The sequence below is a fragment of the Vombatus ursinus genome, unplaced genomic scaffold (assembly GCF_900497805.2).
Source record: "Vombatus ursinus unplaced genomic scaffold, bare-nosed wombat genome assembly UNPS02014775.1, whole genome shotgun sequence".
NCBI classification, from domain to species: domain Eukaryota; kingdom Metazoa; phylum Chordata; class Mammalia; order Diprotodontia; family Vombatidae; genus Vombatus; species Vombatus ursinus.
Window position 1 is genome coordinate 3,911,727 of NW_020954553.1, and position 27,572 is coordinate 3,939,298.

Sequence of the window (27,572 nt, forward strand, 5' to 3'; positions counted from 1 at the left end):
TGAGGCCGGATTTGAACTCAGGTCCTCCTGACTTCAGGGCCAGTGCTTTATCCACTTTGCCATCTAGCTGCCCCTGCCCACTGCCGTTTCTTCATAAGAGCAAGTACATTGAGCCAGCCTTGGATGGCCCTCAGGGGCCTTCCCCCTACGTTATAGTCTTTATTCCTGCCAGCAGAACTGCCAGGAGCTGTAGAAGGTTTGCAGAAAAGCTCTGCATCTTTGTCGGGAACCTGTTAGGAGCTTGATAATACTTATTCTTATTATTATCCTAACAAAATTCATTCTAAGTACATTCTAATAGAAATCTCCAGATTAAATAACAAATATCTACTCTGAATCGATAGCAGGATGTGAGAAGGAGGAAGGTTCAGTTTAATAGGCATTTTATTGTCAACAATTCAAATCAGTAGAAATGTATCAAGTACCTACTATGTGTCAGGCATAAAATCAGTCCCTCCCCTCCAAGAGCTTCTACTGGAAAATGTAGCCTATTCAGAGATAAGTAAAGTAATTGGAGGAGGAAGAGGACTCAAAAAGTCCAAAAGGGATTTGCATAGCAAAATAGAATGTTAAGAGAAGGTAAGTGTCCTGAGCAGCACGCCTGGACAAAAAAGGTAGAAATGGCCCAGAGAGCATCCCCACCAGCAAGAGGGTCCATGGCTGGAACATGAAGGGCAGGAAAGAGATGTGGCAGAGGACAAACAGGTGGGTTTGTGGTTTGTCCTGGAGGCAAAAGGGAGCCTCAGGAGTTTCTTGGATTATGGAAAAGAGCCAAAGCAAGGGGATCAATTAGGATCAATTACTTTTGCAGTAATCCAGATAAGTGGTGAGGACCTTAACCAGAGATCACAGGATCATTATTCTGGGTCTCAGAAGGACTTTAGAGGACCTCTAGTCCAACCTTCTTATTGTATAGGTGAGGAAACCAAGGCACAAAAAGGCTAGTGACTTGCCTAAGGTCACACTGGCAGTAAGTAGCAGAGCTGAAATTTGAACAAAATTTCTTTGATTCCACATTTACTTTACATTGCACCATTACTATTGTGATTTATCAGTCAATAAACATTTATTATTTATACTATGTGTCAGGCATCGTGCTAAGGACTTGGGATACAAAAAGAGACAAAAGAGTCTCTGCCCTCAGGGATCTTATAATCCAACAGAGGAGATAACATAGAAACAAGTATATTCATCTAAGCTATCTACCAGATAAAGAAGAAATAATCAACAGATGGAAAGCACTGGAATTAAAAGGGATTGGGAAATGCTTCCTGTCGAAAATAGAATTTTAATTGGGACTTTAAGGAAACCAGGGAAGCTATTGTGATACTGCAGAGAAGCGGGCCCCAAGTAAGAGAGCTTATGGAGGTAGAATCCACAGGACTTGGATCAAAAAGTCCTGATCGAAAATTAGGAGTGAGGGATAGGGGAAAGTCGAGGATAACCCTGAAGTTGTGCACCCAGATAACTGGGCTGGTGGTGATTCCCTGAACAGAAACAGAGAGGTTGAGAGAAAGGGCAGTTTTAAGAGGGGAAGATAGCAAGTTCTCATTTGGACATGTTGAGATTTCCTTGTGGAAGTGTGCGTTAGGCAGTTGGTGAGAGATATTAGGGCTGACACACAGCTGTGGGATTCATCTGTCTAGAGATAATAGTCAAAGCCATAGGAGCTGGGTCTGTCACCCAGAGAGCAGGGAAAAGGAGCCAGGCCAGAGCCTTGTCAGAAGCTAAACAGGAGCTTAGTCATAGACGATGGATCCAGAGGAGCCATGGACAGATGGGAGGAGAAGAGGGAAGAGCAGTGCCTCAATGGTGAGTTGTCCACTGTGGCTGGAATAGAGCAGGGAAGGGGACAGTTGTGAAATGAGTCTGAATGGGAAGGTTGGAGGCAGGCTATGATGAGCTTTGAAAACCAAGCAGGGTGGGTAGTGCTTTATCTTAGAGGCAGCAGTGAACCACTGAACTAACCTTTGTGAGCAGGAGTGGGGTAGCATCAAACTTGGAACAGTTAAGAAACCATTGGTCAACTACTTGAAAAGTCTTCAGCATTCCTGTTAACACCGTGGCACTAGTCACATTTCCAGAAGACTCGTGATGAAATATGCCAACCACCTCTAGATAGGGAGGGGCAGAGGAAGCATAGTAGGGGAGGGTGGGGGGCTAATATGGGAATTTGTTTTACTCAGCTATATTTTTAATGAGTTTTGATTTTCTTGCTTTCTCAGTGGGTAGGAATAGAGGAATGGGGAAGATAAGAAATCAGAACTGAAAATAAAATTGAATTTCAGAACCTTGGAGGGAACAATTTAAGTTGGTTGGTAAGTTTGGAAGCCAGATTACAAGGGGCTGAATAGTGAATAGGAAATGCCAAACTGGAAGCCAGGAGCATAGATGACTTTTTCTAGAGTGGCCATGAAAGGAAAAAAGAGATGTGGAATGCTAGGTTGAGGAGAGGGCAAGTGCTGAATGAAGGCTTTGTTAAGGATGAGGGAAACCTGGGCATGCTTTGAGGTGGCATGGGAAGAGCCTGTAGCTGGAGATAGAAGATGGGAGAAAGACAGGGTAATGACTGAAGTGGTAAGCTGCTGAAGGAAATAGTAGAGGGCCGGATGAAGAGCTCACAAGTAAAGGGTTCGGCCTTGGCAAGGAAAGGCGACGAAAGGCATACGTTGCCCTCAGACTGGAGTAATGGAGAAAATGGAGGATGATACAGACAGGTTTTGAGGTGTACCAAAGAAGTTTATAATGGATTGCCTCAATTTCCTCCCTAAAGAGAAGGAGACAAGATGGTCTGCTGTGTGAAAGTGAGGAAGAGGTCATGGAGGAGGCTTGGAGACTATAGAGAAGATTTGGAACAGCCACTTGGGAAAGTCTCCCAGAGAGGCAATCTGACAAGTGAAAGGGCTGCTGTGCAGTGGTGAGGGCCCAGTTCAGATTCTATGTAACATAAGTCTGTTGTGGGCCCAGGCAGCACAGTTGAGTGTGGGATCAGAGAAGGCAGATGCTGGGGTTATCCAGGGCTGTAGTTTGATGAGCCATGAGTGATGAAGGTAAAAGAGGCATGGAATTCAAGGGTAAAGGCGGTGTATATAATTGAGCTAGTTAACCTAGATCAAGACCATGAAGAAAAGAAAGTTAGGAGAGTACAGAGAGGGATGGAGTGACTAGAGATTATGGTGAGGAGGCATTAGTAGGCTTAGGGGAAGTGAGACAGGAGAGATAGAAGGGAAGGAGATGGAGATCAGAGAAGGATCTCAGGGCTCTGGATCCTGGCAGCAGAGCTATGCCGGTCTCTGTGTGCCCATGTGTGCTGGAGGTGGTGTGGGAGTGAAAGAGGGCCATGGATTGGAAGTTATTTGAGGGGACATCAGCATATGTGTTGAAATGCTCAAAGAAGCAGGCAAGGATTTTGATGGAGGAGAAGGCTACGAGCCAGGTACTGAATGCCTTCAGAAGGAATGAACTGTGCCTTGGCAGATGACCCTGACAAGGATCTGAAGAGGGGAGCTTCAAAGGAAATGAGGTTGTTGAGTGGGCAGCAGCAGAAGAAGGGGTCCTGGAGAAGGTGGCCAGGAAGGGGGCAGCCAGCATTCTGTGACTGAAGCGTGGTGGAGTAGAAAGAACAGTCAACCAACCAACCAACCAACATTTTTTTATTTTTTGGCAAGGCAGTCAGGGTGAAGTGACTTGACCAGGGTCACACAGCTAGTAAGTGTCAAGTGTCTTGAGGCTGGATTTGAACTCTATCTACTGTGCCATCTAACTGCCCCCCAACCAACATTTATTAAAAGCCTACTAGGTGCTAGGTGCTGAGGATACCAATACAAAAGTGAGACAGTCCCTGCCCTCATGGAATTTACATTCTCTTTGGGTGGGGGAGATTTAGAGGATATTCACAGATAAGTAAATCCAGGCTATTTACAAAAGAAACATGCAGTGATTGGAGGTGGGAGAAGATGTTTTAACAACTGGAGGAATCAGCAAAAGCTTCCTGAAGAAAATGGCACTTGATTTGGGCATTGAAGGGAGCAGGAGTTTCCAAAAGGCAGAGGTGAGACCTGAGAGCATTCCACGCGTGGGAAACAGCCAGGGCAAGGGCTGAGAGGCTAGAGATGGAATATTGTATATGGGGAACTAGAAGTCAGCCAGTTTGGGGTTAAGGGGAGTGATGTGTGGAGTGCAGCGTGGAAAGGTAGGCCACAGCCAGGTGGTAAGGAGTTTTAAATACACCTCCCTCCACCAAAAAAAGGGGGGGGAGTTTGTATTTTTTACTTAAGGGCAAAGAGAATGTCTCAAGCTTCTTGAGCAAGGGAGAGAGGGGATGATTGAAAGGGCATTTCCCTGGGAGGAGACTGGAAGATTTGGGGACAAGGGCACAAGTTGTCATTCCAAGGGGTTGGAGTTGCCAAGGAGAAGGCCCACTCCTTCCTCAGAGACTGGAAAAAAGCAAGAAGAGATTTGAGGATAATAGAAAGGTAACTTGATGTGGAATTGAGAAGGAAAGTGAGTGCTAAATGAATGGCCTTCATTTTCCTGTTTAAATATAAGGTAAAGTCATCTACTGGGAGGGATGGAGAGGTGGCAGTTTGGGCGGCTTAAGAAGAGGAGGCTCAGAGCAGATGGTCTGGGGACTTTAATAGAAAGTCAGTCAGTAAAAGGACTGCTTTGCAGTGAGGAGAGCCCCGCTCAGGCAGCCAGGGGGCAGAGCAGGTGGACTTCCTAGAAAGACCACCAGCTGTGTCACCATGGGCAAGTCACCATACCTATGTGAAACTCAGCTGTTTCCACTCTAAGCACACGAACATGAAGACAGACTAACACCAAAGTCTCCTAACAGATGGTTGGTGAATTGACTTGTCATTGGGGAAACATCAGGAGTTTTTTGCAGGAGAGCTTCGTGATCAGAGAGGTGTATGGGAAAGACTGGAAGAGGAGACTGAAGACCAGTCATGGGAATGAGGGCCTGAACCAGGGCAGGAGCAGTGGGGGTGCAGACCGAGGGGCTAGAATAGAATGGCCAAGATTTGAAAGGCAGCTTCAGGGATGAGCCTGTGTGACTGGGCACCTAGAGGTCCTGCAGCTGGCAGAAAAGGGAGAGTGGAGAGTAAAGGATGGTAAAAAGCAAAAAGCCCGGGTTTTCAGTAACTGGGAGCCATTCTCTGCAAACTGGAACATCAGAGTGTTGTCCTGTCAGGCAGGCAGACAGACAGACAGACAGACAGACAGAGCACTGATTAAGTGCTTACTGTATTCCAGGCCCAGTGCAAGGGGCTGTGGATACAAGGACAGAACAGAGAGTGCCTGGCTTCCCCATGTTCTGTTAGAGAAGCTGGACAGTTCTTTGAGAGAGGAAAAGTCAGATAATCAGATCAACTTTAATCAGCTTTGGAAGTTCAGTATGGGACTTTTAAAAAAAAGTGAATGAATGAATGAAACATTTATGAAGTACTTACTATTTGTAAAGCACCATGCTAAGCCCTGGGGACATATATGGAAAATACATATTAATGACCCCTGTTCTTAAGAAGCTCACCTCCCCCCCCCCACTTAATAGTATTTTGTTTTCTCCAATTACATGTAAAGATAGTTTTCAACATATACTTTTATAAGATTTTGAGTTCCAGATTTTTTCCTCCCTCCCCTCCGCAAGACGGCATGCAATCTGATATAGGCTATACATGTTCCATCATAATAAACATATTTCCATATTGTAAAGAAGAATCAGAATAAAGGAGAAAAACCACAAGAAAGAAAAAAAAAGAGCAAGTAGTATGCTTTGATCTACATTCAGACTCCATAGTTCTTTCTCCGGATGTGGATAGCATTTTCCATCATGAGTCTTTTGGAATTGTCTTAGATCATTGTATTGCAGAGAAGAGCTAAGTCTATCAGATCTGGTCATCGCATAATGTTTCTGTTACTGAAGAATCTCACCTTCTAATAGAGAAGAGATAGCACATTGAGGAAGGCATTGCAGCAAGCCAGATGGAAAAGCCCAGTGGTCCAGAGGGAAGGGTATAGTAGCAAAGTCTAGAGCATGGCTGTGATCTCTTTCTTTTGCCCATTGAAAAGTGTGATGAATCCGCATCTCATTGTTGAAGAGAAAGGCTAAGCTGTGGACAGGCTGGCTGTGCTGCACCAGCCCTGTTACTGGCCACGTACAGGGTGGCTGCCAGCTTCCTGTAGCCAAGGCTGCCATGGAGCAGTTGTAGCTCAGGAGCAGCTCCACCTCGAGGTCACTGGCCCACTAAGCCTGTAAGGAAGGATGGGGGTGTCCTTGACAGAAAGAAGGAAGTTAGGAAGGGGCTGGATTCTAGGGGGAAGACAGTGTGTTCTGTTTTGGACATATTGAATTTGAGCTGAATAAACGAATGAATGAAGAAAAATCATCTACTAAGTGCTTACTCTCAGTTAATCACCATGCTAAGTTCTGGGGATACAAAGAGAAAAGCAGAGACGACGCTTGCTCTCAGGGAGCTTTGGGGGAGACGACACAGAAGAGGCCTGTGGGACTTCCAGGTGGAGGTGTCGAGGAGGCAGTGGGCCTGGAGAAAGTTGAGGGCTGCATCAGTAACTCTTGGAGTCATCTTCCTGGAGATGATCATGATACCTGTTAGGAATGGTTGGAATGGCCTTATTGAATTCCTATCCATCCTTTAAAGCCCAGCTCAAATGCTACCTTCTCCAGGAAACCCTTAGTGGTTCCACCCTCCCCCAATATCTTATCTGAACATTGTGCCCTCTTCTCCTCCTCGTTACTTAGCACAGTGCTCTGGTTACTCATAAATGGTAATTGAATTAATTCCTTACTCAGAATTCCTTACCAGGGCATAGAATGTAGAGATTGGTGCCAGGTGGAGCCCATCCATGAGAGAGGCCTGGATTGGTAGCTGAGCCAGCCGAGAGCTCCTTCAGGGAGGGCTCCGAAAACAGCCAGAAGGAAGCCAACAGGATGTTTAAAGAAAGTTACTCTTGTCACTCCAGAAAAACAACCATGTCTTGAAGTCGTCACAGAAGCTACTGAGACCAGGTCCAGTGCCTTTGGTCAGGGTCGGCTCTGCTCGCATTCAGCTCCCCACTCAATGTAGGGTTTGCTGAGGTGAATGCCAGGTCTAATTTTAGGAGATGGAAGGGCCATAGGAGCCAGCAACAGTTGTCAGCACGTGGACAGGGAAGGAGGGTGGGTGTTTGTGTTGTTCAACGCACTGGGAAGGGGTGGGGGCTGCAATGGCGAGGAGAATTTGGGCTTTGAAGCTCAGGATGTCTCCAGCAGTCTTAAAACACATCAGACATGGACTAGCCCATTTCAGTCCTTGAGTGAATGTGGTTTGGAGGGGGCTTGTGTCTTAAGTCAGAAGGATGACTGAAACTGCACCATCCTTTCAGACTTCTGTCCAGCAGGAGCAGGCTGCTGGATAGGGGGCTGCGAGCACCTTCCAGAGTCCCCTCAACTCTCTTGTTCTGGTAGGACGCCTGTGGAGTCCTGGCCAGACCCAGAAGCCAGCTGCATGGGGTGCGTGAGAAGCCTCATCCTAGAACCCTCCCACTTCCGTTTGCAGCTTAGCCACTGCCTTCGGGTGAAGAGCTGCTCACTATCTGTCATGGTTGTTAGCAGGGGAGGACCTCTCAAGGATCCCTATCTGGCTGTAGGAGCTGTGACTGGGATCATATGGCAAGAAGAGCTGACCCGAGTCACACCACCAGCAGTCAGTCATGCATGATCTTCGCCTGCTGAGGGGTGCCTCCGATGGGCATTGTGCTCTGGGAGGCACAAGGAATGCAAATACCAGAAGAAAACACTTCTGCCCTCCAGGATCTCCTCTGTCCTAGCATCCACTTTAGAAGATTGTGGCTGAGGGTTGGGGGGCAGGGTCTATGATTCTCTGTTTTGCAGATGGGGGAACTGAGGCACAGAGCACTGAAGAAGTTATCCCAGTATCCCAGGACAGATTGTAAGAGAGCTTTAGAACCTTTTGCCCAAAGGGTCATCACAGTTTAATACTAGCAATACAAGCAATACTTTATCTATGTTGCCAGAAATACCTAGGCCTAACCATGGGGAGAGTAAATGATTACCAGCCCCGTAATGGCCCTTTGTCCTTGTTCAGCCTGAAACCCAGCCAGAGGAAAACAGTATGAAGTACAAGTCAATAAATGTTGCAAGCAATAAGGGAGGCAATGAGGTATGGTAAGATGAGGGCCTGGGTTAAAATCCTACCTCTGACACATACCTGTATGATGTTGGGCAAGTCATTTCATCTCTCTGAGCCTCAGTCTCCTCATTGTGAAATGAGGGATTGGATCAGAGGACCTCTGAGGTCTCCTTCTAGGGTCCTATGATATAGTAGAAAGAGCGCTAAGTTTGGCGTCAGAGGACCCAGGTTCGCATTCCTGTTCTAGGATGCTTATGACCTGGAATAAATCACTGAGGCCTTAATTTCCTCGTCTGTAAAATGAAGGTGTTAGACTGGAACCAGATCACTGAGCTGTAAATCTATGATCCTATGATCTCTGGAGAGATACTGTACATGGATCTCTCGTCTCACCACTTCCTTTTCCATTCCTTAAAAAGGAAGAATGCACGCTTGGTTTCTCCATCTCTGTAAGTTTAATGAGCAGGGAGATGGTGGCAGTAGGCCTTACTCCATTGCTTCATTTTGGCTGGAGGCGCCCTTTAGAACACATGTTAGTAGAACTCAAGCCAAGAAGGATTCGAGGATGGGCCCAGACTCATACTGTGTGTCTGTCAGCTTAGGAGAGACATGGTACTAGGAAGTTATTCTTGCCAAGTGATGAACTCCTCAACTCTGAAACAGAGAACCTTGTGTTCTGCATCCAGGAATAGCCATACCTAGGAATTCACAAAGATTTATGTGACTGGTCCAGGGACACCCTGCCATTCAGAGGCGCCAAGAACCAGATCCCCATTACTTTGGCCTCCAGGCTGAGCTCTGTCTTCCAGTGGTCTTAGGCAAGAAAGTCTCCATTATGCTGTCTCACCTTATGATCTCTTGTGGGAATGCTTTAGAAAAGATTATTATTTAGGGACAGGCTGGCCTAGGTTATGTCATAGGGGTCTTTCCCAGAGAGATACAAGCACATGATGACATTGTTCTCTCTCCCTAATTATCCTATGGGAGGAGAGGGAAGGAACAAGCAATTATTAAGCACCTACTATGTACCAGGTGTACTGCGCGAAGCGCTTCACAAATGTCTCATTTGATCTCACAATATCTCACTATCTTTATTTTTGTAGTTGAGGAAACTGAGGCAAACAGAGGCTAAATAATTTGCCCAGGGTCACATAGCTAGGAAGTGCTTGAAGCTGGATTTGAACTCGTGTGTTCCTAACTCCGGGCCCAGGGCTCTATCCACTGATGGGCCAAAAGGCAGCTTTCTTGGAGACTAGCTTCCAAAGCAGATTACACTGAAGTCAGCCTTTCCTAAATCAGCCTCTTATCAAAGCTGAGTTTGCCCCATAATCGAATCTGACATCAACCTTCCAGGGCTTTGGGCTCAAGATTGGGGAAGATGCGGGAGAAATGAGATAGAGGGACCTGCATAGGAGTGGTGGGCCTTGTCCTCCCAGTGGGGAGAGGAGGCGCATGTGAGCAGAGGAGAGGGATGGAAGCATATAAAGGGTACCATTTATTTGGCGCTTATCGCCTGTCTTGTGTATTAATCTCTCCAACTGGTTTAAGAACTTCTTTGTCTCCCCCTGGAACCTCAGTAAATAGCTCTTTAATGGGCCTTTTCCTCATGTCCTGGCCCTGGGGTTCACATGGTGATGAGCTGTTGACTTACAGGCAGACCCTAGCTAGAAACTCAGCCCGCTCTGGCTTCCTCAACCCTTAACCTTTCCAGGGTGAAGGTAGCTGAGGTCCCTTTTCCGACTCAGAATCAGAGGTCCGCCAGCAAGCCAGGTGTAGGCCTTTTCACATTGCTGCAGCCTTTCTCAGAAATTGTACAGGAATAAGTAGCAGGGTCAGCCAGAAGGTCAGACCTCAGGCTTCCCGGTACTTCCCTACTCTGACTTTCTTCTTTTCCTGGAATGCCTTTGTGGAAGCATTTGGGCAATGGCCTTATCTCGTCCTTCCTCTCTTCCTCCTCCTCGGCTTCCTCCTTCCTCCTCCGTCACACCCCAGGGAGTCCTTTTAACTCTTCATCTTCTGCTACCTTCCACGTTAGAGTCTTATGGTTGGGTAGCCAGGCAAGGAGCACTCCCCTGGTTTCCCTTTCTAAATTTTATAGTTTTTTTCAACCTCCTACTATACTAGTGTATTTGAAGGCACTGTTCTTTGTTCTCCATCTCTGCCAAACCGTGTGAAAACACGTCCTCTTAGTGGACGGCTGCCTTGTCTTTGTTCGATCGAGCCTCTGCTGCAGAGTGGGAGCCCAGAGGGGGCTGGCTTTCACAGGCATCTTCTTCGTTTGTTCAAGGCCACCAAAATTACCATATGGCAGCCTCGTCTCCATGGAGGATGATTCCCTGGTTGGAAAAATGACTTCTTTCCCATCCATCCCAGTGGATGTCACCGGACCCTACACTTTGGCTTGGTTACTTGTTCTGGGGGACCCGCCAAAGGGGCTGAGCCCTGGAACCTCAATGAGCCCCACTTCACCAGGGTGTTCACCTGCCAGTGTCCCAGGAAGACGTTATTCAGGAAGTCGAAGTGTCAGAGTTGGCTGTTCTCACTTTCTCCTTCTGTGGCCCCTTTGTACCACCCCAGATATGTGCTGCCAGATTGCCAGGGGCCACCCCTGTGGCCCCTTTGCCCCAGCCCCGTGGGGACCCATTCACTGCACAGTAAACATTTCCATTTAACCCCCTTCCCAGGCTTTGATCAGTGAGATTTATCGCCCTCGTACGCACAGCAGCCCGGCTTTCCTCAGTAATGAGATGCCAGCAAGGAAAGAGAGTTAGCCAGTACCTTTCTAGGCACAGGGGAGCTGCTTTAGTCCTGAGGCCCCTCTTCCCACTCGGGATCCTGAAGGTTTTGGGGGATAAACTGGCTCACAGCTCCTGGTTAAATACATAGCTGCATGGTAATAAAGAATTAAAAAGAAAGGAAAGAAAGCAACTCAGCCAGAACAATCTAGGTATTAGCCTCATCTGACAGTCTGCTGTGTCCCCTACCCAGAGAAGTGAAGGAGAGAGGGAGGAAGAGGAGGAGAGGGCAAGAACACAAGACCAAGTAAGGGCTGATGGTCTTGAAACAGCCACAAGCACCCTGGGGCCTGTGGATGTCCCGGTCACAGCCAGGGCAGGACATTCATCCTATTCTCAGCGGGGTTTGATAACTCTCATCTTCCTCCTCTTCCTCCTCCTCTCCCCTGCCAACCCAACTGTTACTGCTGTCCCCTCAGGCTCTGAGCTTCTAGGACGGTGCTTTCAACTTTACTTATCCCATAATAGATCTCTCCAGGCCACAAACAGCTGAATTTTCTGGTGTTAAAACTGCATTTATGAAAAGTCCCTGTGTCCTTTCTCCTGTCATGTGTCATGTCTTAGGCAGCTAGCTGCATACCTTGCCTCCTGAGGCTTGACTTTGGTGCTGGGAAACCAAGTGATGTATGAAATAGTATACAGTACACTGATGTGAAATCAGGAGACCTGGATCCAAGCTGTGGCTCCATCATTTTAAAGCTGTGTGACTTAACCTCTCTGAGCCTCAACCAGTTTACCCTTCTGTAAATTGGGGGTAAAACCTGCCCTACCAACCTCCTAAGAACCTGTTAAGATCAGATGAAGTAACACACACAAAGTACTCTTATATGTAACACTCTGGTTATTTACACAAATGATCTTTAAAGGTATGGCCGTTGGCTGCAGTAAATTTTATTGTCTGTCTTCCGTCCATCCCCTCTAACCAGGAACAGAAAAAGAAAAAGAAAAAGAAACACAAGAGCAAAAAGGTATCCTCATCCAGCAGCTCTGACTCGGACAGCAGCGAGGGTCAACCGGCCAGCAAGAAGTCGAGACGTGTGGCAAAGGACAGCAAGAAGAAGAAAAAAAAGCACAGGAAAAAGAGGCAGGAGTGAAGGGCGGGCTCACTCCCCTCCACCAGAGCCTCCTTCACCAGTGCCCTGGCTCTGGACTCTGGCAAAGGCATCCTCCCGCCCCTGCCCACAAGGCACTCCACACAGCCTGGTCTGTTGTTGTCATGCTGCCTCCAGGCATCCCCTGCCCGTGACCTTCCTGGGCCAGCAAGCCTTGTTAACCCCTGGAGCTAAAACTTTTTTTGTCTAGTGGTATGTCCAAGTTGCTTTGGCCCAGCCTTGAGGTTTGGGACTGGCTACAGACCCCTGGCTATATTTATGCTTTTAAACCCAAGTCAGGAGCAGAGATGGCCAGCCTTCAGCCCGAGCCGGTCAGTGAGCCTCTGCCTCCAGGCCAGAGCCAGAGGACCTCTTCTCTGGTACCAGGCGAGGCAGTCCCCTCATGTGCCCTTAGCAGCAGGACAGACAGCACTAGCTTGGCCAGATTCTGAGAAGAGACTGTTTGCAAGGATTCAGACCTTGTGGTCTCATCCCTTTAGGTCATTAAACAAGGGAAATGATGCTGTCACACACAGGGCTAGTGTTCAGCACTAACACTGATGGTGGAGCAGTTGGCTGAGGGCCGTGGTTTCTTCATTTCTTCTCCCTCCACTGCCAGCACTGGAACCTTTGTCTTGATGTTTTAACACTTGGTGGCCTGGGTGTTGTGGTCCCTCCCACCCCCCACACTTTTAGGGAGGCCGATGGATCATATGATCTCTGGACTTCTGAGCTGCAGGAGGGCCACACTGAGTCAGGGACCAGTGTGAGGAACCCCTGGGCTACCAGGCTGCCTGAGGAAGAGTGATCTCACCCAGGTTGGGGAGGAGCAGGCCACAGCTTCTGTGCTGCTTATCAGTAGTTGGATTGGGTCCAGGAGTGGCTGCTGCACTCCCAGCCTAGGCAAGATCATGAGACCTAATCTCCAAAAAACAATTTATGAAGGTGGAGATTTTCTAAAAAACTTACCATCTTCTGGAATTTCATAGCTTTAACCTGCATATCTGGGTAATTTACAGGGTCTGCCCTGCTAGATGCTGGTCCTTCCCTGTGTTTGTTGTGGAGGCTTCCCTTAGAGAGGGAGTCAGTTTTAGCAGGTCGCTGTCCCACAGCCAGCCTTCCTAGGATTCCCCAACCTTTTAGTATAACACATTTCCCTTTTAATTAGCAAACAACTTCCATTCTCTGGAAGTATGTGGCAGGATAGGGAAGATGACAGGAGGAGTGAGCCTTTAATGCTTCGGAATGGTTTAACAAAAACCAAAGTCGGAACTCCCTCAAAGTTCTGACTCCCTCATCCCCCTCCCCAACCTGGATAAGCATTGCCCAGTGGAAGTGGCTGAGCTTGGAGCCTTCTGTTAACACATCACTATGAAGTCTGGGCAGGGAGCACCCACCAGTGAAATAAAAGGCTAAGGGGCTCAGGAAAGCCAGGCCCTGTCATGAGCATCCTGCACTGAGAATTAGAGATCTGACAGAAAAGGTTGTAGCTAAGCCTGGGAAACTGCTAGTTTTTCTATCCTGCCATAAGCCAGTATATCAGAGAAGCCTTAAGGGGAATGATGCTTGTCTGGACCAATGGCCAGCAGACTACAGCTTAATGTAAGGAAAGCTTCCTGGCTATGCCAGAGTACCAGGACGGCAGTGGGCTGCTTGGGTGGCTCCTGTCTCTAGACCCCCTCCCATCTTGGGGATGCAGAGGAAACTTGCTGCAGTGTGGAGGCCCCTCCCCACTGTGATTTGGTGAGATTAGAGACCCCAAGGAATTGAGGTGTAGAAGGGGTAAGCAGTGAGGGAAAGGGAAGGCTTGGGGATGTGTACCAAGAAGACTGCTTTATTCCTTGGGTCTATCCGTTAGACAGTGGTCCTGCTCCAGCTGCATCGGGCTTGGAATCACTGCCATTTGGGCTTGGCTCCTGACCAACTTGGCCAAGGCCTGACTCAGGCCCCAGCAGCCTCTTTGGCCACTCCAGGCCACACTTATGGGAAACCCCCCCAACAAAGGCAGTAATGCAGCAGCTGCATCTGAGTGACTGACTGTGGGATCTGCTTTATTGGCTTGGGACCAGCCATCAGATGCAGTTTAAAAAAAAAAAATACAGAATGGGCTTCAACCAGGACCAGGACAGCACCATATGTTTTCCATTTCTGGAGGGTTCCTTGACCAGAGTCAATTGGTACAAAACACTGGGGTGGGGAGGGGGACGGGGTACAGAAATGAGGCAATCTGGTGTTGAGTTCAGTGGTAGCCGTCGGCAGAGGAATTGACAGTGAGCAGGTGGGCTGACTTCAAGCTGTTTCCTTCTCATAGGTCCTAACGCAGACTGCGCTGCCATGAGTTAGTGTCTGGAAGCAAAGACAGCATTGTTAAGAATGTTGGGGGAAGGGGATGGAATGCTGGACTTCCTCTCCAGTTCAAGGAAGGGAGCATCTGTCCTTTTGGGGAGGGGCTGAGCAATGGAGGGACTGACCCCATTCTATCCAGCTGTTCTCTCTGTGCTTTCTCCTCCCCCCTCCTCCCTATCCCCTTCTGTAAGGGAGTGGAGCCAAGACCAGCGCCCCAGCTTTGAAAATCCCCAGTCCCTTGTAAAATATGGAAGATCTCTTGCCCCCTTCTTAGAGTAGAGGCAGCATTCCTCACCTCCATGGTAGGAATGCAATCATCCAGGCACACTGAGCAAAGAAGGGACTGTTCCTGGGCAAACCTTGGAGCACCTGAAGATTGTCTACCCCAGCGAACAGCTCCTTCACCCATCTGTGCCCTAGGGCACAACCAGTGTGACGTAGGGGAGCCCATGGTGGGAAAGTCCTAAGTTACCTACAGGTACCCAACCTGCAACACTGAGCTGGAGCTAGGAAGGGACAGTCCCGCCAAGCCACCAGGATCAGAGAACTCTGCCCCAGTCTGGGGAGATGTGGATGAGATTGAGCAGGCCACAATTACTGTGATCAATGGGTGTTCCCAACAGGGATGGGTCGGTGGGACTCAGGCATTGGCCTGCCTTCCTTCCTGGCACAAGGAGGAGGGGATATTTGCCTTGTTTTTTAGGTGTTTATGGAATCTGAGAATCCCATCTGGTTCCTTTGTAACCAAACTGAATGTCCACTCCAGCAGAGTGAACCCCAGGTCTGGGCTCTAACCAGGCCCTGTTTCATGGACTCAGTAAATGGAAGAAACCTTGGCACTCATTGAATCTCACCCCTCCCTGAAGCATGGCTCCCTCTATAACATTCCTGTCTAAATGACCACAGCTTCTGGAATAGCCCATTCCATTTTGGGATAGCTCTGTTGTCAAGAAATTCCATCCTTTATTGATTCAATTGAATGGTGTAACCAGGAAGAGCTGGGCTCAAGTCTCTCCTTTGCCCGTGGCAGAGATCTTGAGCAAGTCATGAATTTTCCCAGAGCTCTGGGCAGCTCTAAGACAAAGATGCCACCCTTCCTACCTGCATTGGGAGAGCTTGGCTTGTCTGAGTTCCCTGTGTCAGGGACATCACGGATTAAAAATCCCCACACCTGTGGAACAGAAATCTGCCTCTGGCTTTCAACGACTTGTCTTTTTTTTGTTCATTTGTTATTTGTTTTCAATGACTTGTCTTGATCCTATACTCTGGGTTGGACCTTCTGGGGCCAAGCAGAGTAAAGTCCATCCTTTGGCGTGGGAGCCCTTTCCCTATTTCAAGACTGAAATGTCTCCTCTGGGTTTTCTTCAGGCTAACTTTCCTAATTTCTCTGATCATTCCTTATGAAAAGGTTTTAAGTCTCCCACCTTCCTGGTTGCCCTTTTCTGGGCCTGTTTCCTCATTTGTAAAACTGGTAAAAAACCTGTTGTACCCCCAGTTAAAATCATGAACTAAATGTAGGCAGAGCACACTGTAAACAAACATCTGTGTAAATGTCAAGCATTGTTTTCTGAAGGGGGTAGGTACCCGTAATTGAATGCAGGGGATCACGAACTTAGATCTCTATGGGACTTCAGAGGCCATCTAGACTGTTGAGTCCAAATTTGCTCATTTTACAGGTGGTGAAACTGAGGCCAAGAAGCAAGGTTAAATGTCTTGCCCAAGGTCACAAATAGTTGAGTCGGGGGAGCAAGTTTGAACCTGGGCCTTCTGTCTCCAGTACTCTTTCCCTCCCATTAGATGTCTGACACAGAGAGAGGTACTAGAGGACTACACCACCCCTTTTCCTAGGCATTGTATCTCAGTGAAGCCTAAACCTCATTCAAACTGCAGATTCAGAGGCAGCTATGATGATGGAGAAAGAGCTCCCTAGAGAACTGGCCTGCAAAAGAGTTGCCTCTATTGCTAGGGAAGGTGGTCCCCTTTCCCCTTGTGGCTTACCAGGATGAGCTTTCCACCCTGGAGCTCTCGAGTGAGTGTGGTCTCCTGCCCATCCCACTTCTGGACATGGACAAGTTTGCCTCCATCCAGTGTGACAATAGACTGTGAAGAGAAGACAGAAAACAGTCACAGGATGAGATTTAGGGCTGGCAGAGATATCAGCAATAGTCTAGCCCCACTGGTGTTTGTACAGCCTCAGAGGAAATGGTTGCACAGATGACAGATCCGGGACTCAAACCCAGGTCCCCTTGGGAGGCAGCCAGCTGGAGAGGGGGAGAAGCATTTATAAGCACCTACTATGTGCTAAGTACAAATACCTCATTTAAGCTTCACAGCAACCCTGAGAGGTAGATGCTATCATGATCCTCATTTTACAGTTGAGGAAACTGAGGCAGGCAGTTAAGTGACTTGCTTCCACCTAGATGGTGAAGTGGGCTTGGAGTTGATGTCCCCCACCATTGCTCTCCAAGACCTGGATTGGCTTGGGTCTGTTGTATTTGGGCTCACAGCACTGGATGAAGGGCTGAACAGGCTCAAGGAGAGCAAAGCCAGAGCCACCCCCAACAATTGTTGAGTTCTGTACACTCTAGGGCTTTCCAAGGATGTTGCCCACAAGGGTGGGGAGAGTCCAGTTCCAAACCTATTCCTGGGTATGGATGTATACACTGGAACTGCAATCCTGTTAGGAGGGGAAATGTTAGACTAGGAGTTTGGAGACCTGAGTCCAAGTTCAGGCTCTTGAGTGACCTGGAGCATATCATTTGGTCTCTGTGAACCTCAGTTTCCTAATCTGTAAAATGGGGGTAATATGTGCTTTCCAGGGTGTTGTGGGGAAAGTGCTCAGTAAGCCACAAAGCTCTATAGAAACAGCTTATTCACTCCCTAATACTGCCACATACATCCTGGGACCTTGGACAAGGCCCCTTCCCAATCTGGCCATTAGCTTTCCTTTCTGTACAAAAGGGAAGACCAGTTTCTGATCCTTCCTTTTGCAGAAGCAGCTAAGAGGAAGAGAGGAAGGGTTCAGGTCAGGAAGCGATGAAAGACAGATAACCATCACTGGATAGTTCCCAGAAGTAGGAGGCCCAACCATCCCCCCCCCCCCCCAAGACTCCAAAGTGCTTGAGTGAGCCACTACTTTACAGCCAGCAGCAGCAGGTTGGCAAAGACCTGGAGGGGGAAGAGGGGAGTAGAGGGTTGACATGCCTCTTGAAGGTCAACCAGAGAGACATGAAGGGCACCCCATCTGGGACTTTGCAGTTCCTGCCCATCAGCTAACATGGTTGGAAATAGTTTCTCAAGGTCAATGGCCAGGCTTGGAGTAGAGAAGGTGGAGAGCAGCTGAGCTTGGCTGGACCACAGAAAAGTATCCACCTTAGAAGTCTGGACTGGGTTCCTGGCTAACTAAGGGTCTTGAGTTCTCTTCAGCAGCATTCCAAACTCCCCCTCCCAACTCTTGACTCAAAGAGGTTTAATGAATTGACTAAAATCACCTAAACTGCCTTCTATAGCAAGTACCAGGGGGATCGAAGCAAACTGAAAAGGATCCTGGCTTCTTCCTAACCATGGGACCCACAGCTTTTTCCTGGTCCTCTATGGAAATCATTTCCAGGGCTGAGCCTCCTCACTTTTCTGTAGCATGTTATGGTCACAATTCCTTTCTATACATTATTCACGTAATCCCTGTAACCCTGTAAGGTAGGCAGGACAGGTATTTTATTTATACCCATTTTACAGATGAGGGAACAAACTTAGAAGGAGCAAGTGATTTACTCAAGGTCACACAGCTGGTAAGTGGACTGGACCAGGGTTAAAGCCAGGTCTCCTGCTCTGATTCAAGTCTGAAACTTTTCCTCTACAACACTTTATCACCTACTTTTCTCTTTGGAACCAAGGATTGATCCCTTCTTGGGAAGGGGGACTGCTTGAGGCCAGAGAGCAAGCATTTGAGAGCCAGGCTGGAGAGAGATGCCTGGCCATGTCCTGGCTGCCTGGCTTACCTTGACCTTCCTGTCATCAGCTGTTGTCTCATCAAACTCTACTCCCAGCTTGAAGGAGATCTCGGTGCTCTTGAAAGTGCTGTGAGTCTTGATGGTGATGGTGTCCCCACTGACCTCAATGATGGTGGTGGGCTTGGTCATGCTGGCCACCTGCCTTGTGGCAAAGCCAACACCTACAAGAGTGGGAAGAGAGGGGGGGATTGGTGAGGGAAGGAAAGGGCTCCAGCCTCACCGAAGGACACTCAAGGCATGGGTCAGAAAGAGCCTGTAGCTTTTCAAGCCCAGGGGAAGAGTAAGGGGTCTAAAGAATGAGGGACTAAATAGTATTGCAACCTTCCCTCCCCTAGCCTTGGGTTATGCAGCAAGTTGGCAGCAGAGACTAGTCTCAGTGACTCTGGACTTAAAATATTTGGACCCAAGACCAACGTTAATCATGGAGGCAAGAGTGCAAAACTCCTTGGATAGAGGTGGTCAACCTTCTCTGAGTCTTCACCAAAAACCAAATTGAGAAATGGGGGGGGGGGGTAAGCACTCGGAACACTAAGCCCGCACTAATAACAGGAATAATCATCAGAACAAGAGTTGGCTTTGGAGTCAGAAGACTTGGGTTCGAATCCTGGCCCTGTGACTACAGACTACTTGTATTACCACCCTGGTTCTAAATTCCTCAGCCACAAATGGAGGGAATTGGATATCCTCTGAAGCCTCTTGACCCTTTAATCTCTTTATTTCTTTATAACTCTGTGAAGGCACTTTAATATCCTTTTTTTTTTTTTTTGGTGAGGCAATCAGGGTTAAGTGACTTACCCAGGGTCACACAGCTAGTAAGTGTCAAGTGTCTGAGGCTGCATTTAAACTCAGGTCCCTTCTTTTTTTTCTTTTTAATCCCTACAATATCAGTTAAGATCAGAAGGGTGAGAGTTATCCCCATTTCAAAGATGTCCAGAGGTCCAGGAATGGTAAGCAGCTTACCTAAGAGTACACACTGCAATTAGTGTCAAAGCTAGGACAGAAAGCTATAGGTGTTCTTTCCCATACTGAAGCACCCACTCTTTCGAGCTGGGGGTGCTGTGCACAGCTTCCCTAATGTTCTGTATCTGCAACTCCCCCAACCAGAAAACAACCTGGTTCCCTGAGCAGTTGCCCTCCTGCTACTACTTACTTCTGAAGATCCTCCCTGCTCCCGAATCTCCCCTCCCAGGAGCGCCTCAGAGGTGCAGTCTGGAGAAGGAACCCATTCCAATTACCATGTGATGGGTGCCACCTCACCACCCCTACAGTGTTTCCTGCCATTACGTGTGGACCACAGGGGACCAGATGGGAGTGGGATCTCCACTTATGAATCTGGGTGGGGGCCCCCAGCCAGATCTGGGACAGTAGGACTAGGGTCATTCTGGTTTCCAATGAGTCGGAATAGTGGCATAGGATTTAAAATTTTTCAAAACAGGGTCTTCATAATAAGATCTGACATTTACATAACATGTTTTATATTCATCATCTGCCTCACACAACAACCCTGGGAGGTAGGTACTAGAAGCATCATCTTCATTTTACAGATGAGGAAACTGAGGGAGAAATTAAATAACTGCCCCAAGTCACACAGCCAGCCAGCATTATCGGTGACATTTGAACCCAGGTCTTCCTGACTCCAAATCTAGCATTAGCCATTCGACCACACTGCCTCAATTGGTCTTGTAACAGACAGCTTTGTGAGACAGGTGGAGCGGGCATTATAACCCCTCCATGTGATCAATGATGTGGTCAGTGCCTCACTCAAGCTCACCCAGTTCAGCACCACAGCTAAGAAGGGGTCCCTAGGCCCAGAGGACTTCAGAGTAACATTTCCCAAACTGCTGACCACATGGGGGAAAAGCTTCCTGATCCACAAACTTTTATACACCTCATGGGGCTGCTATGAGAAAAATGATTTGTAAATCCTAAAGCACTAATAGATCAAGGTGAGTTGTATTACTCCACGGATAGGAGTCCCTACCTCTTGGGTCTGTCCTACCATCCCCCAATGTGCCAGGGTTTCGTTGGGCACAATGGGCTTCTAATAGAAAGTTTATAGTGATTTATTTCCTCTACAATATGGTTCGACTTGGAAAACTGAACTCAGGATCCGGAAGGAACATGAGAAAGCAGCTTGGCCAAACCCCACCTCATTTTATTATTACTATTAACAATAATAATATTATATAATAATATAATATATATTATATTATATAATAATATAATAATGACTGCTAGCATTTATGTAGGTAGCATGCACTATGCCAGGCAATGTGCTAAGCATTTTACTAATATCTCATTTCATTCTCAGAGCAACTCTGTGATTATTATCACTATTTTACAGGTGTGGAAACTGAGGCAGCCAGGTTAAGTGACTTGTTCAGGGTCACACAGCTAATGATTGTCTGAGGCCAGATTGAATTTCAAGGTCTTCCTGACTTCAGGTTTATCCAGAAAAGGGGAGTGGGGCACTAAGGTCTAGTAGGAAAAGTCACACCCCCAATGAAACCATGGCAGATCTTTGCAATAGAACCCTGGTGTCCTAAATCTTAGTTCAATGTTCTTTTCCCTAGCCTGCACTGATAAGCTACAAAGCAGGTGGAGGGTGAAGGCCCCTGAATGTGGGCCCACTCCTTATCCTACACTGATAAGCTACAAAGCAGGTGAAGGGTGAAGGCCTCTCTGAATGTGGGCCTAAGCCTTGGAAGGATTTAGTGTGACTAACGCTGAAGTCAGAGTGGGGAGAAGGGAAGGTTTAGTCCTATGCACTTGGGCTAAGGATCTCAGAGCCACTGGGTAGGCCAAGGAGAGGAAGCTCCACTGTAATCCTGAGGCAAGAACCCTAGAGACCTAGTGAGCCTTCTGAAATAAGCATGTTCCTTAAATAAATACATTCTAAAAAAATAAATTAAAAAAAATAATAAGCATGTGTCTGCCGGAGAGTGCTGGACTAAAGGATTCAAGGCCCCAAACTGCCTTGCTCCAAACCTTAATTCAATTCTTCCATTCCCTGGGGCAGCTAGGTGGTGCAGTAGATAGAGCACCAGCACTAGAATCAGGACCCGAGTTCAAATCCAGCCTCAGACACTTACTAGCTATGTGACCCTGGGTAGGTCACTTAACTCCGATTGCCTCTACAACAAAAACGAAAAAATTCCCCCACTCTAAGATAGATATTTACATATTTACATAATTTACATATTTATATAGATATTTACAAGCTAAGATAGCTTGTAAATAGAGGGCTGGCCTTAGAATCAGGAAGATGTGGGTCCATGTCCTGCCTGTAGCACACACTAGCTGTCTGATGATGAGGAAGTTTCCATGAAGGAATTTCCCAATACTGATGAAATCCCAGACCTGAACCTCCCCCCCATCCCACCCCAGCCCCCACACACACATACAAAAAGGCACCCTTGAGACTCTATTGCTCCCTGTGAAAAGGAAGATCTGAGTTGTAAGATACTTTTTTTAAGCTGCAATCCAACTTCTGGGAAATTCCCAGAGAATTGACACTTCCCTGTTCTATTCCTTCTGGTCCACTTCCCAGCCCCATGGAACAACTGGGTCTGACACCCCTGAGCCTGGTTGTGGGCTGGCTCATGACAGCAATTCCTTTTGGCAGTGCGGGACCGAGCCGATCTTCCTAGTACAGCTTAGTTGAGGCCCTGTGCACAGTGAGGTGTCTGAGCGGCCACAGACTGGGATTGGACTGGGCAAAATACAGTGACCAGGAGGAAGAGCCCGAAAGCCCTCACTCCCTGGAGCCTAAGTAATTGATTTGGACGGTGAGGCTCAGAGGGCCTCCTTCTTCATCTGTACCAAGGCAGAGAGGGGCTGGGTAGAAGCCTGGCCCTCCAGCACAGGGAGCTGTCCAAAGGTGGGGTCTGAGGAGTCCCAACAATGCCCCCCTTCCCACCAACCGGGAAAGCCAGGCAAAAAACAAGAGAAATGTAGGGAATTCTGCTCTAACTATACTCTCTGGAGGGCTAATAAGAGATGGTACACCCGTACATTTGAACTGAAGTAACTGGATTTTTTGCCCCTTACTTCTGTCTCCCTTCAGCCCCACTATCCCCTGTACCAAAGAATGGTTCTCCGGTGCTAGAAAGGGCCTGATGCGTCCTTAGGTCAGGGAGAAAAGCTGGATGAGGGAATCTCTGGGTTACTGGGCCAGGTCCCCCCAGCAGAGAAGAAAAGGACCGACAAGCATGGGTCAGTGGCTAAGACTATATAGCCTAAGACAACAGAGATAGAGTAAGGTAAGGGCTCTTGCCACAGTAAGGAGCCCCACCCTTAATCCCCATCCCTGAGCTCGCAGCTCAGGAGGGGTTAAGGGCAGAGTCAGAAGATGCTAGAATTGGTCACTCCCCTTCCAGAAAATTCTAGCCTGCAGACTTAGGCTCTGAATAGTCCAGGGCCCTAACTAAGGTCATTCTAGGCTTTGACCTCTGATGTTCCTAGACCTCCCTATAGAGCCTCCCTACAGCTGAGAACTAGGGAAATTAGCCTTAAATATAGTTGGAATAATATGGAATTCCCTGCCTTCCATAGCCTGAGGAAAACACCAGGAGGAATTCAGGGGTGGATTAGGAGACAGCTGAGAAGTACTGAAACAAATACACAGCCCATGAATCCTTCCTTCTTCCCAGCTCCCCACTTCCCCATCTCTCCTCTCCCCAGTGGGCAACCAGTCTTGACCTTGCTTATTATCCCAGACACTGTCCCTACAGACAAGGATAGCTGGGAACCCCTTCCCCACCCCTCACCCTCCACTGGGAGAGGTTTCAGGCAGTGACCCAGACATATATAGCTGGCAAGTCTGTATGCCTGTGCCTCTCTTAGGCAGGCACTCAATGCCAATGATTAACCCAGGCACATGCAGTCCACCGGACAAGGTCAGGACTGGAAGCAGTGCTCAAGGAGAACCCTTCTGGGTAATCTATGAGGGTGTCTGGGTTTGGAGACAAGCCTGGGACTCTTAAGGACGTGCTTTCCCTAATCCAGCCTGTAGAGCAAGGCATGGATGGGTAAAAATGACAGCACAGTTGGACAGATCTATACGCTCAGGCACGTCTGTCATACACACACACACACGCACACACACACACACACACATACACACACACACGCCAGCCATTGGCCACATTCCCTCTGCATCCCCACCCTAGAATACACCCCACCTTCTCTTCCTTCTCCGCTAGATATCCTCCTCCCACCCAGACCCTAAGCATATCCCCTATATACCTTTGGGCACTCACATCCTTCTCCCTAAGTATGTCTCTCACCCAATATACCAAGACACATCTCTGCCCCAGGGCTCAATAGGGGAGAGCTGGGGTCCCGTCAATCCAGACACCCATGTTGCAGAGACCCGTTATCTCCCTTCTCCCTGCAGCCCTAGATTCCTTCACCCCATTCCTTGGTGAATCCTCCTCGGAGGATACTCCAAGGAATCCCGGCCGCGCAGGGGACCTGGGAACCTCTGCTGCGGGGACTGCTTCTTCAGCCTTCCCCAGCCCCTCCTTTCTCGGCCGGATCCCACATCCCAGACAGCCCCAGAGGATGGAGCCGGGGGCCTCCTCTCAGCAGGGCAGCCCCGCAGCCGCCCCCTCCCTGCTTACCAATGGATTTCATGTAGTCATCGAAGTTCTTGCTGTCAACCAGCTTCCAGGTGCCAACGAAAGCATCTGCCATGGTGTTAGGCTAGAGGAGGCGAGGCTGGGCTGGACTGGGCTGGGGATGCGCTGCGAGACGCTGGGTCCGGATCCGCCAGGCTGCGCTGCGCCGAGATGCACGGAGTTGAGAGGCGCTGGGCTGGGCTAAGCCGCAGGCAGACGGGCGGGGGAGAAGAGAGGGGATGCAGAAAGGTTCCCGGCTCTGAGTCGCCTGCCAGTGCTGTCTCTTTAAATAGCCCTCCTAATCACATGATGGAAAGAAAGCCCGGGAGACAAGCTCCCGAAATAGGAAGACCCTGGCAAGCGGGCGGGGACTGCGGGCAGCTAGCTGGAGAGAGAGGGCCGGGCTGGGGAGAAAGTGGCCAGACTGGGGGAGGGTAAGGGAGAGGGCTCCTCTGGTTCGCCACCCCTCCCCCTTCCCCCTCAGACTCCCAGGCTAACGCCTCAGGCTGTAGAAAAGGGAGCGGGGGTGTCTGTTTCGCCTGCCACCCCCCCAGCACACCTGCGTCAGGCCCCCTCAATCAGCACCTTGTGCCTGGGCCCCGCCCCCTGCCCCAGGGCAGGCCGAACAGGCTCTCCTTCCCTACCTGGCCCTCTCCAGGGTTACTTTCTCTCCTCCGCCCTCTCTCCTGGCTCGGGGCAGCATGAGGAAATGGGCTGGGCCCACCTCGTCACTGGGGAATGAGGTGGGGGGTGAAGAACTCATGGAGACACAGAGCTCCCGAACCTCACAGCGAGAGATCTCGGGCTGCAGTGATGGGGATGGAGACCCACGTTCCTTCCCCACTTTGCCTCCCCTCTGTAAAGAAATGCCTTGGCCTGTACCTTTCCCATTTCTAAACCCTTAAGTCTTAAGGAGAAGGGTAACTTGGGGGTGGTGAACACCCTGTAGACCCAATCCCTTCGCAGTTGGCTCCAAGCTCACCTTTCTTTCTTCAGACCTCACCCTTCTGTCTTATTCCATTGTACTTACCCCCCTGAACCCCCCATTCCATCATCAACAAACTGCGAAGATGAGGGCGCTTCCTCCTCACAACTCATTCTCCTCAGGCCCTCTAGGCTGCCTTCCTTTGTCACCCCTCCATTGAAACTGCTCTGTCCAGGGTTCCCAGTGGCTTTCTAATAGCCAAATCCAACAGTCTCTCCTCAATAGTCTTTCTTCTCCTGGACGTTTTCTGCCATATTCATCATTGTTGGCCATGCCCTCTTTAGTGATGTTCTATCCTCTTTTGGCTTCCTTATCTTTGAATCTATAAGAACACACTATATGCTGGATAAATGTTAGCTGGAACCTCTCTGGAGCTCAGTTTCTTCATCTGTAAAATGGGGGGGGTAGATGAACTCAAAAGTCCTTTCCAGCTCTAAAGCTCTGATTTTTCCAATAGAAAGCTGAGCTGGGTATTTCAAGGGGCAAAAAGGATCGCTGAACTCTTCATGGTACCTATGTATCTCCTGACTCAAGTTTTGACCTTACCAAGGTGGAAAATTTGTCCAAGGAATTGGTTCTAATTCTAGCTCTACCATGCTGAGTTACTTTCTACCTCCTGGAGCATGTTTCCATATCTGTTAAATCGACAGAATCTTTCTGCTTCTTCCCTCCTAGGAGGGAAGGTCTGGGCTAGGGAATCAAGCTCGTGCCTGCTGGCAGACCACACCTCATCCGTCGTACCTCGTATCCCCAACCCTCTACTCTCTATTTCCTCTATCCCTTCTTCATCTTCCCCCCAGTTTCATCCTTTCCCGTCTCTTATTTCTGTGTCCTCCCTCTTCCCTTCCCTATTATCACTCGTCTCCATGTCCTCTTCACTACCACCCCCAGGCTCATGCCCATTCCCCATGCTCCCAATCTCCATCATTCTGCTCTTTCCCTCCCTCTTCTCTTCATCTTCTTGGTTTTTCATAGCAAGTGGATATTTTCAGAGGGTGGAAGTCAAAGCATCCTGAGCTTGAGCTCTGCTTACTCCACTCAATCATTGCCAGATGTCAGACGCTGCCCAGACTCACGTCTCCCTGAGCCCTTCCCACAGGGTGACATCATTCTCTATGTTTCCATGGTAACCGGGTGGGGGAGTGGCCTTAGCTAAAGGAGAGAACCAGAGACCAGACTCAGCCAGGGGTGATCCATAAGATCATGCGGAGGAGCCTAATTTCCCTAGGAGGGAGGGGGAGTTGAAATGATAAGAAACTCGATATTTCCCTCACCCAAGACTCAGTCCACTCATCCCCACCCAGTCACATGACTGGGTTCCACTGAATCCCGCTAGGTTGACTATCCACTGGTGGGGGGAGGGAATACTTCACTGGAGAAAGGGAGAAGTAATGGTCAGTCCTTAGACATTCAACCACATGTCTCCATTCAGCTGGAAAGGAACTCTTCTGGGTATATCCTACCCTCTAGACCAGAAAGTCTGGGCTTCCGTGCCCCTCCCTGACCCTGGCCTGCTGGGTTCTCCCCCACTCTGCCTATATTTCTGGCTGGCTACATATATTGTCAGTATTAAAAGTACCATCATCTAATAACAATAGCTAGCATTTACAGAGCACTTAAGTCATCCCATAGTAGGGGCTTACTCAATACTTGATCGCTGATTGGAAGGGTTAGGATCATAGAATTATAGCTGGACAGGACCTTAGATGTCATCTCGTCCAACCCTATCATTTTACTGATGAGGAAACAGAGGACCAAAGAGGTTGTGACCTGACCAAAGTCACAGAGGTGATAAGTGACTGAGCCGGGATTCAAATTCAGCCTCTTCCTTTTATTATAGGGGGAAACAAACCCAGAAACCAGAAAGTCTACAGGTAAAGGAAAGAAAGTTGTATTTCTCCACCTAAGTAAATGAATGACGACGCCAGAACTACAATGAGCAATGCTGAGAGAAAAGCATTTATTTAAGCACTTTCTTTGTGCAAAGTACCTTTCTTAGCACTGGGGACACAAAGAGAAGTTGGGTCTTGCCCTCAAGCAGCTCCCATTCTAATAGATGGGGATAATCCTCTAATTTGTTGTTTATTGGTTTCCGTGTCTGACTCTCCGTGACCCCAGTTGGGGTTTTCTTGGCAAAGATACTGGAGTGGCTTGTCATTTCCTTCTCCAGCTCATTTTACAGATGAGGAAACCGACGCAAAGAGGGTGAAGTGACTTGTCACACAGCTAATAAGTGTCTGAGGCCAGATTTGATCCCATGAACTCTATCCACTGAGCCACCTAGCTGCTCCACACCTAATAGAAGGAAATAATCAGAGGTTTCATCAGCAAGTCAGATGGAAGGTGGTTCACAGACAGATAAAGGGAGAGGGAGAAAGAAAGGCAAAGTCTTTATTAAGCATTTACCATATGTGGCATCGTGCTAAGTGCTGGAAATCAAAATACAAGCCAGACGGTTTTCGCCCTCAAGAAACTTACTTTCTAATGTGAAAAGACAACACCTGCAGGGCAGCTAGAAAGGGAAAAGGAGAATGGGAGATAGAGCTCATGCTTAGAAGATTGTTTTAGGAG

At 48.5% G+C, this 27,572-nt stretch overlaps 2 protein-coding genes across 3 annotated transcripts in view; one reads left to right on the forward strand and one right to left on the reverse strand.

Moving 5' to 3' along the window:
• ZCCHC17 (zinc finger CCHC-type containing 17) overlaps nucleotides 1-12,619 on the forward strand; it is a 48,546-nt gene extending 35,927 nt beyond the window's left edge. For both annotated transcript variants that reach the window (XM_027864590.1, XM_027864589.1), the window contains exon 8: nucleotides 11,875-12,619. In XM_027864590.1, coding sequence (XP_027720391.1) covers nucleotides 11,875-12,042 — 168 coding nt within the window. In that variant the 3' untranslated portion in view covers nucleotides 12,043-12,619. The remainder of the gene's footprint in view (nucleotides 1-11,874) is intronic.
• A 104-nt stretch (nucleotides 12,620-12,723) lies between these two features.
• FABP3 (fatty acid binding protein 3) lies at nucleotides 12,724-24,290 on the reverse strand. Its single transcript, XM_027864592.1, has 4 exons — nucleotides 24,020-24,290; nucleotides 18,384-18,556; nucleotides 16,384-16,485; nucleotides 12,724-14,385 (listed from the first exon to the last, which is right to left on the reverse strand). The coding sequence occupies exons 1-4, from the start codon at nucleotides 24,090-24,092 to the stop codon at nucleotides 14,329-14,331; spliced, it is 405 nt and encodes a 134-aa protein (XP_027720393.1). The 5' UTR covers nucleotides 24,093-24,290; the 3' UTR covers nucleotides 12,724-14,328.
• Between the last annotated feature and the right edge of the window lie 3,282 nt (nucleotides 24,291-27,572).

What these genes read in the sequence shown, in the direction of transcription:
- FABP3 (XM_027864592.1), bottom strand. Translation starts at nt 24,092, where the DNA reads ATGGCAGATGCTTTCGTTGGCACCTGGAAGCTGGTTGACAGCAAGAAC. An exon ending in TGACTACATGAAATCCATTG is followed by an intron (nt 18,557 to 24,019) that starts GTAAGCAGGGAG and finishes CCACTCTTGTAG; the next exon opens with GTGTTGGCTTTGCCACAAGG. An exon ending in AGGGTGGAAAGCTCATCCTG is followed by an intron (nt 14,386 to 16,383) that starts GTAAGCCACAAG and finishes CTTTGCTTCCAG; the next exon opens with ACACTAACTCATGGCAGCGC.